Source organism: Simochromis diagramma, unplaced genomic scaffold (assembly GCF_900408965.1).
Source record: "Simochromis diagramma unplaced genomic scaffold, fSimDia1.1 OVJJ01000596.1, whole genome shotgun sequence".
Taxonomy (NCBI): Eukaryota; Metazoa; Chordata; class Actinopteri; order Cichliformes; family Cichlidae; genus Simochromis; species Simochromis diagramma.
The window spans coordinates 20,441,126-20,457,486 of NW_024387245.1; the positions used below are offsets into that span (position 1 = coordinate 20,441,126).

Genomic DNA, 16,361 nt, shown 5'->3' on the forward strand with positions numbered 1-16,361 from the left:
CCCAGCCTTAAGGACAAGCTGCAAAATAGACCACATTTCACAGTATTTCAAAAGCATGTACTCTTTTTCAATATGTAGTATTATTTAGCTGTAGGCCTCCAGTCATATTACAGCATTATTATCTTTGGTCGTATTTACTGAATAGCAGTTATTAACTCTTCTTTACGTGTAGAATAGTCAGTGTGCAGATTCTATTCAGTCTCTATAATTTAGTGAGAGTGGGAAAAAAAGGAAATATGTGTGATTTGTGCTCCTTTTTTCTGCTTTGTTGTTCTTTCACAACAGATTTTATCACATCTGCAGTGCATGTGAATTATAAACCTGTGTTTTTGGAAAAAAAAAACCCCGTTAAAGTCTAAAAGGGCAAATTTTGTCACGTAACCCAACAGATGCAACAAGTCATTTTGTTTAATTTTGTTCATCATTAGCTTCTCTTTGTGTTATAATGTACTCCCAACAGGTGCTGGTAGCACTCCTCAGGCATATTGATTTGATAGCATCACACAGTTGCTGCAGATTAGTTGGCTGGACATCGACAGGATTGCTCTGTAGGACTGAGATCTGTGAGTGTAGAGGTCATCTGAGCACAATGAACTCACTGTCATGGTCAAGAACCCAGTATGTGAGATGGTAAATTATCCTGCTGGGAACTGTCATTAGTAGATGGGTACACTGTGATCACAAGGGGTGAACGGTCAGCAACAATATTCAGGTGACCAGTGGTGTTTAAAAAAAATGCTCGGTTGGTATTAAAAGGCCCAAAATGTACTAAGAAAATACCCTTCATGGATTACACCACCACCACCAGCCTGAATCATTGATGCGAGGCAGGTCACTTCTGTGTTGTTTACACCAAATTCTGAGATTATGATCTGAATGTCACAGCAGAAGTCAAGAACCATGAAACCAGGTGAAAGTCTTTCAGTCTTCTATTGTTTGGTGAGATCTTGTGAACTGTAGCCTCGGTTTCCTGTTGTTAGCTGAAGGGAGTGGGACTCGGTATGGTCTTCTGCTGCTGGAGCTCATTTTCTTCAAAGTTCAACATGATGCACATTCAGAGATGCTCTTATGCATACCTTGATTGTAACGAGTGGTTTTTTTAAAGTTACTTTTGCCTTACCATGAGCTTAAAGCATTTTAGCAATTCACCCCTGACCTCTGAAAACTTGACATTTTCACCAACTGCTATTCACTGGATTGGTTTGAACTTCAGCAGGTCATCTTGACCATTTCCACATGTGTGGTACTACTACTCAGTCCACTGAGGTACTTCCATGCGATTGGTTGGTTAGCTGTTTGAGTTTAGGAGCACTTGGATGGGTGTACCTAACAAAGTGCCCTGTGAGTGTATATTTACCTGTTGTGTTCATTATAGGAAATGACATAAACACGTAGTGGCATTTGGACATAGCTGCATAGTGATCCCAGCCATTCCCACCCTATTACCCATAACAAAACACTTGGCCCTAGTGGGCACAACAAGTCTGACACAAGCTACAGTAACGGTGTTCCTTAGAAGTCAGTAAAATGGCAATAGATAGAAGTTATATTGGATAAATTCATATAGAGGACAATATTAAAACATAAAACTAATTTAAAAAATACTTTTAAGTTAACCAAAGAGTTTTTAGTTCGGTTCAATTTTAATTTATTTATATATGGCTAATTCAAAAAAGACCCTAAAATATTAGAGCAAAAAACCCGACCAGTAGCTCAGTCCCCTATGAGCAGCACTTTCCTGATCAGTTTGATATGTTTTCGAGAGTACCTGCTGTCTACCTGATTATCGAGACGAGTCTAAATTAGAATTTGCTTCGAGGGTTTTGACTGTTGCAACTGTCCCCACTTATACCTCCCATTGATGTAAACCAGTAATGTCTCCCACCTCAAAATAAAAGCGCACAGGTTGACAGGTTTTGTTCAGTTATCTTAATTGAAAAATTAAACACACTTTCTGTGTAAAGAGCAGGTCAAACACTTCTCATTAACATGCAGGGAGCAGGTAAAAAGCTGGGCTGACTGGGAAACAAAAAGATGCAGCTGAAGAGCAGGAAGAGAAAGTGAACACCAACAAAATCCACTTGTGCAGCTAATAAAGCCAGAGGCACACTCACTGAAACAAATAAACATTATCAATAAAGTCAACAGGTGGTGCTGGCAACGATATGAGTCTGACATTTGCAGAGGAGAGGAGAGGGGTGTAGTGTTGCGCATAGCCACACCATAAGCAGCAAGTCAGCGCGTGAGCTCTGGAGTTTCATGTCGGAGCCAAGGCCAGCACCTTTCAGTCTCGACTTCTGATTAATGGTGCTGTCATCTGCTGCCATCATTTCTCTCCATCATCGCTTCCTCCTGGATGGCCCTTTAATATCAAACAGAATATTAAAGAGAAGGTCGAGCTGCTGCTGACACCTGTATAACACATGGGGGTTAAGTCATGAAAAATGTTCAGATCTTGCACTTAAAATATGGTTTAAACGTTTGTTTAATATAATTTTGGCTGCTAAACAAGATCACATTAGAAATCACACAACAATTTTTAAAACCATATTATTTACTGCAGTTCAGTAAAAAACATATACAATACTTGCATATTCTAAAATTATATCAAAATTTATATATATATATATATATATATATATATATATATATATATATATATATATATATAAATTTATATGTGTGTCTCAAAGATGTACTTTTCTAGAACTATATCTTTGAGATAAAAAGCTAGACAGCTATTAAAGTGCAACAGCCAACAGCAAGTGAGAAATGGACAAATCGTTGGCTTTTTTCTTTTTATCCTTTAAAACCTTTAAATTCAAGAGGCTTTTGTAGGAAAACATGAAAAAGGTTAGGCAGTGGGTATTTTATGGTAATGATGTTCTTCTAAAATTCTTGTAAAATCAGATAATCCCTTAGGAGGAAAGCAAATACTCTGTAGTTTAGTTATATAGACTTAAGAGAGCAGATCTAGGCAAATTCTACATCATTAGAGCTATTGTATGTCATTGTTACCAGACAGATTTACTATTTTTAATATTTGCTATTAAATTTGTGGCCTTTTCTTTTCCCTCTTTCGTCCTCTCTCTGATGGTATGAGTCATCTTTATGTCTGCAACTACTTCCACAATAGGCTGTTTCCATCTCTAACCTACCTCATAGTCATTCACACACAATCAGTCACTTGCACACATTCACACTGATGCAGCTTGTCTTTTTCAGTTTATGTTGGGCTGTGAATAGATCTTAGTTGATAAAACTAAGATAGAACTTAGTTTCCCCTGATGCATCCATATGAGGGTTCGTGAGAGTGCTAGAAAAGTGCTGCGTGTGTGTGTGTGTGATTGGATGAATGAGACTTATACTAGACGTCCTATATACGTACCAGCCTATTTACCATTTATATCATGACAGGGTTGATTTGGTAAAAACTCTTCCACAACCTTCTTTAAATGAACACACAGGACCAAAGAAGGAGATATGTTTAGGTTAGGTCTTTTGTACATCAGGCTACTGCTGTCAGTGAAGGTGTTTCTGTATGCAGATGGTGGTATATTAACTCAATTTTATTTATACAGGGGTGAATCACAACAGCGGTCCCCACAAAGGTGCTTTATAGTAAAGGTAAAGACGCCCAAATAATACAGAGAAAACTCCAACAATCAAACCATCCCTGAAATCATCAAAAATAAATTAACAAAACTGTGCAGATATCAAGCTTATACTGTTTATGCCAATATGGTTTGGAATTCAATAAATTTAACCTTGTAGGACTCGTTTTCTGTGTGACTTTATCAGTGTCTCACGTCATGATGGAGGAATTTTGGCCCACTCCTCTTTACAATGTTGCTTCTGTTGTTTGGGGTTTGTGCGCATTTGTTCATGCACAGCTATTGAGATCTGGACTTTGACTGGACCACTGCAGTCTTGTGGTTTGATCAGATGCAAGTTTGCAAACCTAAGCATGCTACCATGTTCTTTTCATAGTCATACTTGGTCAGTCTTTTTCTAAAGGCCTACAGAGTTTGAGGTGCAGCTCTTTTGTTTTGTTTTTGTTTTTTTGTATATTTGACACTGGACGTGAATTTACTGAGGCATCCACCCCTGTGATGATTATAGCACTGTGCTAACACACTCCCGAATACTCCAGACTGGCAAATTTCCAAAGTGTTCTTTCTATTAGAGGCAGTCACACTTGCTGATTATCAGTTTAGGCATTTGATCAGCAGCACCTGGCTTATATGGCTTATATTCTTTATTTCTAGGGAAGCAGTAAGGATATACTTGGTTTTTAAGGACTACATAAAAGGTCCTGTAAAAACATTTTACAGAATTAGGACCTTGATTAGGGTTAAAGATGTTCTACTAAATGCAAAAAAGCAAATAAAACAATAAAACAGTTTTGCCTGGAGAAAACATTAAGTACTGCTTTTTTTCTGGGTGGGTAAGGTTTAAATGCAGTCTCATTTATTCACTTGGATCTATTATTGGAAAAGAACACAGGAAATCAATCCTTCCATTGGCCAATGGAAAGATTTCCAAGATAATTTGGAAAACTTCTAAAAGATCCTGTAAAGTGCCTCAACTGTGCAGGTTAGACTTAATACAGCAGAGCTAGATACAAACTGTTAGAGATCAAATACATGAAGGAGACGCCTTCTTTTGAGATTTTAATTGCCTGGGTGAAACTGTCCAGTAAAATATTTAATTTATTTTTGTGGTTTACAGGTTCCAACATCTTAAGAGAGGGCACAGATTTATTTTATTTTATTTATTTATTTATTTTTGGAGTGTATGATGACACAAAAAGGACAAATACCCTGTATTTCATTGCACTTTCTACAGTACATTCTTTCTTTATACATCTATTTTCAAATATTTATACTTAGCTTTTATCCAAATTAAGTTAGGATGTACTCAGACGAACTTGGTGGATTAATGGACACACTCTAAAGCCTGAACAATCTTAAAGAGCTTTTCCACATTTCCCTCAGATGCCACATCTTAACACACTGTAGTAGCTCACTAAGTTTTCATCAAGCATTTCCAAAAACATGCGTGTAACTGTCAAAGCTTTAACTGTTGAAGAGTCATAGTTAAAAAGTCTGAATGTAAAAGATGTTATGTGAGTACAAAATAAACTAAGTTGCCCAGTTTGACATATTTTCAAATGAGCAGATGAATGGTTGATAGATTTCCTACCAGCCAAGTTTGGATTATTGCTAGAGATCCACTTACTCAAGTTTGTTTTTGGCAAACGTGCTTCAGTTTAAAGCCAAAGTTTTATCATTTTATCTTAACAATGCTTCAGATGACTTGGGTACAGACAATCCTGTCTCATAGAAAAGATGTGTCTATACAAGAAAAGTGCAATCGCAGCTTTATATTTTTAAGGTAATGTATTTGCATCTGTGTTATCTTTTCCATCAATGTAATTAGACGTCTTGTGTAGATTTGCTGGCAATCTTGGGATCGTTGTGATGTGAATTATGGCCAAACATCTCTATTTTATTCTTGTCTGTTCAAAGGACATTGTTCTTGTGATTTGCTTAGATGTAACTTTGCAAATCTAAGCTCTGCTACAATGCTTTTCATAAAGGGAATATGCTTTCTCTTGGAAACCCTTCCATAGAAGTTATACTTTTTTAGTCTTTTTCTAATTATACTGTCATGAACTTTAATATAATACACATCCTCTAGGATGTGTTCATCCACCTCAACCTGTATCTTATTACAGCTATCCCAAGGTACATCTAAACACAAATGGTTAGAAAATGAAGGGTTGCAGAAATATAATTTCAAGTAAATCTGTAGTGATATCACCTTTGTGTGTCTTGTTTTAGCTCATTTAATTTGAAAACCACATTTACTGAGAAGCCAGGTTTTTCTTTTTTGTATGATTGACACTGAGCATTTGGTTTATTCATTCCACACGCCCAAGCAGTGAAACCACATCCATGCATATACTCTGACCAAGTCTGTTTGTGTTTATTTTGCCCCCGACTGATCTCAGAACTCTCACAAAGCTCTAGTTATTTTTACTTCCCTCCAGTTTCTTTAAAAAAAACAACAACAACTTGTTGTTTCATCTTTGTGAGCAGCTTTGTAAAGCCATGGGATACATTTTTCATCATTAGAGATTCAAGATCTTGGGACATTTAAAAAAACAAAAAAATAAACTACCAGCTAATCAGTTTTAGTATCAGCATAAAGCTTTTTATTATTAAAGAAAACATATGACATATGAAAACGGTCATATTTTTGTCACTGTCTTTTTTAGAAAACAATAACTCCCCATACTCAGTTCTATTTTATTATGGCAACACAATGCAATAATAATTCTGTATTTGGTAATACAGTAATGGCCCTCATTAAGACTTTTTTTTTACTGCAGGATATCTAAAGATGAGCTGGTATAAACAATCCAAAAAAGAAAAGAAAAGAAAAGGGACATATAGCAGCTTCACAGCCAGACAGAGATAAAGAAATTGATGTAGACTACACCAGAGCTAAAATGAGAGATATGTTTAGATGGATTAAAACTTTACTCAGAATGATTCTCTTCGGAGCAAATGTAAGAACTGTAGCTTCTTGAGGAGTTCTGAGGAAAAATAGCTTTATATCTAGTGGATTTTCTTAGGACCAATCTTCTTGAAAAGTGCATTTTTAATAAGGCTTTAAAAAAAACAGATAGGTAAAGCATAAAAATAGAGATCAGCTAATGTTTGAAGTTTTATTGTCACAACAAAAAAGGATCTTCAGGCAGTCCAAGAATTTAATCAGACTTTAGCCTCTTATTTTTTGCCCCATAATATATATTGGTGTCATATTTACAAGTACAAACATAGTGGATGAAGATATGAGATTAAAACAAATATTTTTTTTATGATGATTCATTGAAGGTTGACATTTTACCGTCACACAAGGATATGTTGTAAAATCAAAGCATGAACACAATGCTCTCTATTCTCCGTTTGTGTCCAGAATGAATCGGGCATCTTTGACAGCCATTTCTCACAGAGCTGCACTGTTGGCATTCTTCTAAAAAGCCCGGACTACCAGACTCCGGCTCCCCTGTTTGTGTCTCGTCCAACAGCTCCCTTGATGGCGCTTACATGTGTCTTTATTTGCTGTCTCTTTGTTTTCAAAATGTTCTTGTTTCCATAATTTCATGCGGTATCTGCAGGCAGACACACACCACTTGCATAAAACGCTTAACGATCCCACGTTCACACACAGAGCACTTGGATTAATTACTGTAATCACTCCAAGTTTCTACCTGCAGCCTAATGTGAGTCTCTAGAGTGACACATGCAGGATGTTTGCTGTACATCCTCCCCACGCTTGCACTCTTCCTGTGAGGAAGCAGAGCATCTCCACAACAACAAGTGCATCTCATTTGTTACTTCAGTCACTCCCTCATTGTCATTCTCTCTCACTCCGTCTCTCACTCTATGTCATTGCTTATCTCCTAATTGCTTTTCTATAAATGGATAAAATGTGACTGTGCATCCAACCACAAGTGCAAAGGAGCGTTACAGAAATCTTTGGCAGTGTCGTCCTCTAAATGTCCCATTACTCCCTCCTTGGGAATAATTACTGCACCGACCATGGCTTCAGCAAGGCCCCCCTGGGTGAAAATAATTATAACTCTGAAATTATGAAATAAAATCATCAATTGTTATTCAGTGGGGGGGAAAGCAGAAGAAAAACTGAGCAATCCGAGAGGGGATTTCATGATCTTTGAGAATACCTCCACACTAAGCTAGCCAAATCTGAAAAACATATCTTTGATTCAGAGTTTTGGGAACATAAACGGGGAGCTCCAGAATCCTTTTGCAGGCAGAGATGGCAAAGGTGCACACATTTGTCACAAGTACAGATCCTTGTGTTAAAAGGTACTCTGATAAAAGCTGAAGTACTGATTCAACTTTTTTACTCAAGTAAAAGTGGAAAAGCTGAAGCTCGTTATTAAAACAAAACAAGGAAATGCAAACTTCATTCTGGCTTCTATTCTAATTCTGCGATATAGACAAAGGAGACAAAAGTAATGGGAATTTTAAAAAAGTAGCTACAGTACTACAAACTAACAAATGTAGATAGGTGACTGTTTCTGCACCTAAACAGAAACATTTGTATAGTCTAGAGTTAAAGTGGGATTCAGCAGGTGTGGGTGCAGCATGGGGAAATAGTCACTTAGCAACCATTTCCATTGTGTGGTCCAGTAGATTTAGTATACAGGCTGCGATCAGCGGCTGCTGCTCGTGGATTTAGCCAACTGCCTTCAACAAGTTATAAACCAAAGCTCAATGAGCTATCACGGCTGATTTCCATCTCATACACACCTTTATATTAGAATAAAGCTAATACGAAAGTGTAATTCAACTTAAATTTAATGTGATATCTGCTAATCATCTCAACCTCACACTGACCGTGAAGACCACAGCCTACTCTGCAACAGACGAACAAAGTATTTCAACTAACCACTGTAACCTGCACTAAACTGCCTTTCACGCAACCTCTGAGTAACAAAACGTTTGTACACCTCAATTTGTGGCAAGGGGTCACCACAGCGGGTAGCTCTACATGCTTGATTTGGCAGATTTCTTTCTGGCAGATGCAGGATGCTTCCTGACGCTACCCTCAAGGGATTGGTGTTTCCTCCCAGAATCAAATGGGGATCTTTTGCTGTTAGGAAAATGTGTAAACTACTACCCTACACTAATATGAAAAAAAGAGACATAAACTGAGCAACAAATCATGTATATCTGTTAATAAAACAACAACTCTAAAATAAATAAGGACATTAAATGGACATTTTAAATTTCCAGCCTATCAAATGTCACCTTATAATAATAATTTCTTTCTTCTTCTCCCATCCTGTCTTTTCTCCATCTTTCTCCATCTCTGAGTGAATTAGTGGTGCAGTTTGTGTGTATGCTGATGATCTCTGCACCAGAATTGCCTCTCTGGATACCCCACATGGATTGCCATTTATATGTTATTGTTCAACCCAAATAGGTTCAAGGCAGTTTGATGTTTGAAGACGCACAGTGACAGGAAATACTCCCCTCAAATGTCTTAAACCTCACGTAACAACCCTGCTCCGAAAAGGTAAAGAGTAGAACGTGAAAATAAATACTGAAGTAATGTACAGATACTTGCAATAATGAGGTATTTTTATTTTGTTACTTGCAGAAGTAAGGTCTGATTTATGAGTGTGTAGATAAACTGTAGCAACGCTATAGTCTTTAAAGCTGGAATCTGACACATTTGTTTAAAAATCTAAAGTATGTATTTGCAATTTTACAGGCTGTGTTAATCCGTAGGGCGGCTTTGATTCATATTCATATTAAGTAATGATCATCTCGCTGATGTAAATTACTCCTAAGGCAAAGTGAACATTTTCTCTTTCAGATGCTAACACCATTAAAAAGGTGAAACAAAGAGCGACTTTTATTGTGAAGGAGTCAAAGATAAACAACATAATTGTCACAGTCATTGGTCTATGAAAAAGTGCATTTAAAAATAATTAGGATTAAATCAGTTTTAAATGTTGGGAGTAATCAAACGTTAAGCAGCAGGCACCCTTGGCTCACTCCTACAGCAGTGCAACCAACACTGCTGCTGTTATGTCCAAATATAATTGTGATGTGTTTAGAGTCATATCAGACTCTAAACACATCACAACTAACATTTTTCCATCGTGCAATGATGAAAAAATGTCTAATTATTGGCTGACAGCTCTAGATAGTAATGTTGTTTTGGCTGATACACCAGCTGTTTGTGATTTTTATTGGCCCTTGAGCAGTAAACACTACTACTGTTCACCCGGTTAACAAGTAGCATTTATGAGCTCCACTCAAGTCACTATAATAACCTAATTCAGGAGAGAAAAACATACCAATTAAATTATGATATTGGATATAATAAAACACAGTAGAAGTCCTCCACAGAGGTTTTGAATATGATGCAGAATCCCGTTTTTGCATATCGTACTGTGGATGGATAATATTTTCCAATTTGGCCGTCCTAATGTGAAGGCAGAGTTTTAAACACAGATATAAAGAGAGGTGTGTAAGTGCAAAGTCAGAGTTTATGTCGGAGTAAACAAATATCAGTATTTTATTTCTATTTTTGTCAGTATGACAAGAAACCCCCCCCCCCCCCATTTCCTCTTTGTGAAAGGATGGTATTTTGCTGATGGTCACCGTTACTCTGGTAACACTTGTGGATTCATGTATTGTCCTGAAATCATCACCATATTTCAGATATATTTAGATATATAGATGATGCGACAGAGGTTACAGGTTCTTTTTTAATTCTATAGGAGTACTTTTATGTGTACATTATATATGCATCTGTATCTACATTTGTCCATTTTTACATATACAAATCCAAACTTGTAAAGCCAAGCAATCAGTTTATCTTAGATGTGCAATTGTCTCAGTTAAAAGCAGAAAGTAAGTAAAATAAAGTTAGCATGAGACATGGGAGTGTTATGAGAAGTTCCAGAAATCCACACGATTTAACACAAAAGGTACAGGTTTTCCACTTTAGCGCATAATGTCTCACAGTGGGGAGGTAACAAGTTGAGGAGAATCCTGGACAAAGTCCACGGTGAAAGTAATGCCTTGTAAATTCAAGAGTGGGTTTTCCGAGAAAGGCTCAGATCAGTTGGTGGTTTGTTTAGGTTTATCCAAGAGTTGTGCCATATAAATCAATAGAATACTTGAATATTTCTGCATCATCACCCCTTTGAAGTCCTCTTCTGTTGGTGCTACCTTCGTCATCGTACTCCCTCCTCTTCCACTCAGCTATAGTGCCACATTGAACTCAGTCACCAAGAAGTCTACGTAGTCTCTGTCTTTGGTCTTGAAGGCCTCGGCGATGAGGCGCGCTGCGTCCCTGTGCTCGCGGCCCCTCAGGGAAACCCCGTTTACCTCCAGTATAATCTGTCCCACCTTCAGCTGGCCGCAGTTATGAGCTGAACCACCCCTCTGAGAGAGACAGACAGAGAAAGAGGGGAATTTTAGGGAGATCTTATTTAAAACCCGCCATGATTACATCCAAAATAAATCGGCCTCTTGTGGGAAACACTTGTACTAATATATTTGTTCTTAAAAGAGTCAAGGAGAACAGAAATTCCTCTAAGGTAATAATGGTAAAATAAAATTCAGGAATAAATTTGTTAAATTTTTGTCTCTGAATTTTCTGGACCTGAAGCTGCACTGTGAATACTCTTCTTTTTCCTCCTGGATAATATTTCTGTGAATGATATTTGCCAGCAAATGCAGAATAGGCAGCCTTGGACAAGCCTTGCAGTCTGAAAGTGTTATTTATATGAATTTTAACTTCTAAAAAAAAAAGAATGACAGAGACATAATCTTGAAATTGGGCTTTAAATCTCCATAATGACTAATAATAAGTCAAGTCAAATTATACATGAGGTTATATATGTAAAATATTTAATAAATATGAATAGAAAAGGCATTATTTTAGATAATTAAGCCACACAAAAGCTTCAGATTCAAGTCTATTCCAAAAAGCAACATTTATTTGCTTGTTATATGGTCAGAGTTTATGAAAGTGATTTAAACTGGCTTTACTTTTCAGCCAGCCAGAATATATTTGTTTCTAACCTGCCAAACAGGATTACTTTACCACTTACTTTACCAGGTTTAAAAAGCTTCCTAGAGTTGATGATAATTACTGTCGTTCACTTACACCAAAGTCATTTAAATTGTTTCGGTACCAAATAAAATGTAAATAAGGCAGCATAAATATGAGAAAAAGTATTTAATCAGCATAAACACACCCAATCATATAAAATACAGGCATTAAGATGTTTTTCTATCAAAAAAAGTTGAAAATATTATAAAAATATTAATACAAATGTATAAAACACTCTGCATGCACAAGACATGACATGATTTCATGGTCTTTGTTTTATGATCTATTGTCTCTACAAACTGTCCCTGTTACTGTTTAGTGCATGTTTTGTCAAAAAAATATCAGCTTCCAGTGTCATGCAGTCAGCTATTAGGTGCACTGAAGAATCTCAGTCTAGTAATAAAGCAATAGTAGCTTGGTTTTAACAATAGGTAAGTTGGGAATATGAGAGGATAAAGGGCATAATTATAATATTCAGTTTATAAATTTATACCTTCATTTTTTATTTATTTATAACCAAATCCAACTTCACAGATTAATATAATTGTTAGTATGTATCCACATTATTATGAAATTATTTCACCACTATACTAAATAGCTTTGCTTCATCGCATTCCTGGCTATTATTTTCTGTTTTTGACACATTTCTACTCTTTTACATATTTGATAGCCAGAATATTAGAACGACCTGTCTAATACTGTGTAGCTTCATCTTGTGCCAGCTAACACACCTGAGCTTGCTGGCAAATGGACTCAGGATATGTGGTATCTATCACTGGGATACTGTCAATGGATTGTTTGGGACCACTGATGAAACTTGTTCATTTTGCAGGTGTTTGATTAAAATAGCAGTTCAGATGTCAGATAAATGCCTTGGACTTTCTGAGGAGCTTCTACATTATGAATTGTTGGAGAGGCTGGTGCAGTCAGGGAGTGCTGTTATTCACTTTATCTGAGTTTAGGTAAAGACTGTTCTGCTGTACATGATTACCTTTTTGTCACCAGCTTATTACCTCACTATAACAAAATGATTGCAGAGCATCAAAATCCAAAAATAATTCTTTAAAGCCAAACATAACAGGATGCATTTTGAAAATAGTTTTCATCTTAAAGAAAAACAACAAAAAAACACCAGTTGTATGTCTTTCTTCCTGTGACCCTGCTAGGTGACCTCATTATATGTGACTATGAGAGCTAAAAACATCAATATTTCTTTCCAGACAAGGGCTGCATCATCATGTTGGTTATTTAAGCTACAACAATTACTCAGTGTTAGGGGAGCACTTGGTCATCATAATGTGAAGATGGCTGTGATAAAGAGCTGTCGCTTCAATGAGCGGTGATGGGGACTGATAACAAGTGGAAAGGCCAGCCAGCAGCAGTGTTTTTGTTGTCACTTCATCCTCTGTATTTGTGATTGAAGTGACCTAAGATGACAGCCCCGGTGCCCAGAGAGATACGAAACACATAAGCCAGAGGTTTGCCGTATTATGACTCCACAGTGTTTACTTTCAATACTGCAGAGAGTGTCCATTGTACAGGGTACCTGCTCTGATGTGATGCCTGCATTTTTCCCCCTGGGTGAGGTGGATGCCAAGTGGAAAGCTAAAAACATTTTTTTATTTTTATTTCCAGAGCAAGTTTATCATTCTGATGCTTGGTCCTGACTGTGAGAAGTACTGAGGTTGTGTGCCTTGCTCAAGGGCCTAATAACATCGAGTTAGCATTCCCCGGGTGACAGAGCAAACTTTTCACAGCCTTCTTTTCCACCTTGAAACCTGAGCATGTGGAAAGTCTCCTTTCTCTTTTGTTACAAGTGACCTTAAGGCTGCCTTATTATTAATGTCTGTAAATAACTGTGAAGCTATATAGCATTATTGTTCAGGGATGTAGCAATGGTATCATAAAGCTTGTGGTTTTGTCTTAAAGGTAATAACCCCAGTGAACCACTGTGCTGAAAATGTGCTAATTAGAGTTTCAGAAATAACTTCGACTTGATTTTAAAAATTGATTTGCATGAATAATTTAACTTATCTTTAGCTGAGTTAAACTTCTCTCATGAAATGAGCTCTAACCTTGTGTCCAATGGCTCCACTGGGGCTCCCCATGCAAGAAAAAGCACCTACTTCCTTTGCTATTAGCCACTGCAATGAGGCACTTTTTCATGTTTATTACTCTCTTGGAGAAGTGTCTGAGGTTAAAAAGAAATAGTTTGGGGTCAAACCTTTTGAGTGGTTGCATCTTTTAAGTTGAACTTCCTTGCTCTCTGTGCTTATGAAACCTTCGATATCACAGACCATCCGGGGCTGAAGGCCTGCTGGCTTGCATATCAGAGTGGCGGCTGAATGGAAGTACAAAACAGCTGCAGTGCTGGCCGTCTTGAAAAGTGATAAGACACCACTTGCTCATTTCTTTCGAAAGCTTAGTTTAATATTTGAGCCAAGCAAAAATGCATAAAAAATAAGACTTGTACTGTTTATCTCTTTAATACGAGAGCTCTCCTGATAAGCTGAGCTTCAGGAGCCTACGATGGACCAACACAACGCCCGATGATGCATGATGCAGAAAAATCCATTCAAGCAAAACAAGTGCTATCTGAGATTTTCCTGTTTATTAAGGACCTGGTGTCTTTTTTTCTCTCACTGAATGAATGCACATGAAACTTCTATTGAGGATTGTACAATAACCAAAGAGATGAATGTGAAACAAAACTTTGTTCTTCTTTGAGGAAAACACAAAAAAGGAACATAAGACATAAGAAAAGCGAGAGCAAGACATTTGAAGAGTAGAGAATACTTGTCTGGGAGATTTGTAGCACTAGCACAGCTACTAGTGCTTCAAATCCCTTTGCAACCCTCCTAACAATCACTTTTGAAACACCCACACAAATACCCAAATACAGGATCTACCCACCAAACCTCCAGTTTATCATCTGTACAAATCCTCCTCATCCTTCTTCTCCTTATTAACACTGCTCTCACTTTTTTGTGTCCTTTACTCACACTTGCTGTCCTTTCTTCCAGTCTGCTTTTGATTTTGAATGTGCTGATTTCCAATCCTTTTATCCCTTCCTTTGCAATCAGCCACCTTTTTTTTTATTTCAATCACCACCTCTGTGGAGTGGGAGGCTGAGAGACAGCTTTGACTGGAGAGTAGACTGGAGTCTGTAGCTGCTCCTAGCACTGATATTAAAATTGTAACTGTCTCATTATCTGTGTTTAGAAAATGATTAGCGTTGCATATAGTCCTGAACTAGAGCAAGATTTGTTGGCTTGCAAATTATCATGGCAGACAGATATATGCATTCACAGCCACAAGTAATACCTTTCTTTAGAGGTGACTAACCTGCCATTTCAAGCAAAGCTTTCAGAATTTTTCTGTCACTCCGCATAGCTGGGAGCTCAGAATTTTGAGTGTTTTTAAAATATGACAGATATGCTATAAATGAAAAAGTCTTTGCGGGAAATATAATTGCAACTCTATTTAGCCGCAGCATTAAACTGAACATTAAATATTTGAAATGAGCCTATGACTTCTACCTTTTAGATAAAAAGGTGCTGTGTAATTTGCTGTTTCTGCCCTTTGCCTTTACCCTTTAACACACACACACACACACACACACACACACACACAACCAAGTGCCTCATCCCGACAAAGTAATTACCAAAATCTCCAGACAGCTAGGGCTTATACATGTAGGCCATTAATGTTGTAATCATCTCTGTAGAGCCCCAATGACGACAAAATTAGCAGAAATCTCAGTGTGAGTTCAGCTGCTGTGTGAATCCTTATGAAGCCTTAAAGAACACAAGATCCCAGCTGGAAGGTGTGTACGTGGCACTATTACAGAAAATCCAAAGTGTTTCAAAGATAAAGAAAACACAGCTCAACCACGCAAGGACAATACTCATGAAAATACTGCATGTTAGCAGAGTAAGCAGAGAACTGAATTTAGCAGTGTTATTATGGTGACTGTTCATTTTAAACGCCTATTAAAGATTATTCTACTCTTGGTTCAGTATATGAGGGGGTAGCCTAATATGGTCATCTCACTGAAGCTCTGGTTGTGAGTCTGGAAGTCCCACATATATATGGTTCCTCCATTCAGGTGGAAAACGTATTGGAGTGACAGCACTGTGTACATCAAATATCCATCTATCAACCCCTTAGCCGTTCCTAGGCTAGCTGAGAGACATAATCTTTCCAGTGTGTCCTTGATTTACCACGTGGCCTCCTCTCGATTGGATATGGTCAGAACACTTTGCCCTGAAGGCACCCAGGAGGCATCCTAGTCAGATAACCAAGCAACCTTTGCTGGCTCCTCAAACTATGAATTTTGTTTTACAGGCACATAAATCATAACCAATCAGTATAAGTAAGTGAAGTCCAGTTTAAGATAAATATGCGTTATTTTGAATTGTTAATCATGGAAAGCTACTCTACTAGTGATACACTGGAAATGAGCATAAGAGGTCCAACTTTCAATGTTATTTTATGTTCTTCCTGACTTACCTGTATTGTCACAATTCGTGGCAGCGGCTGGCGAGTGTTGGCTCCACCTTCAATGGCAATACCCAGGGTGCTGGCAGTCTTTGCCACCCTCACTAGTGTAGCGGTAGGCTCCAAAAGCCCTGGCTGAAATAAGGGAGAGTGAGGAACACGAAATGAAAGGCATATTTATAAAT

The 16,361-nt window shown here is 37.5% G+C and overlaps 1 protein-coding gene across 5 annotated transcripts in view; it reads right to left on the minus strand.

Moving 5' to 3' along the window:
• Window positions 1–1,619: 1,619 nt before the first annotated feature.
• The window catches only part of whrna (whirlin a), a 196,697-nt gene continuing 181,955 nt past the window's right edge, over window positions 1,620–16,361 (minus strand). For 4 of the 5 annotated variants that reach the window (XM_040053563.1, XM_040053559.1, XM_040053562.1 and 1 more), the window contains 2 exons: window positions 16,189–16,311; window positions 8,118–11,003 (listed from right to left, as the gene is read on the minus strand). In XM_040053563.1, coding sequence (XP_039909497.1) covers window positions 10,821–11,003; window positions 16,189–16,311 — 306 coding nt within the window. In that variant the 3' untranslated portion in view covers window positions 8,118–10,820. Of the gene's footprint in view, window positions 2,363–8,117; window positions 11,004–16,188; window positions 16,312–16,361 lie in introns of those variants that run through there. The other variant, XM_040053560.1, reaches the window with a different exon arrangement.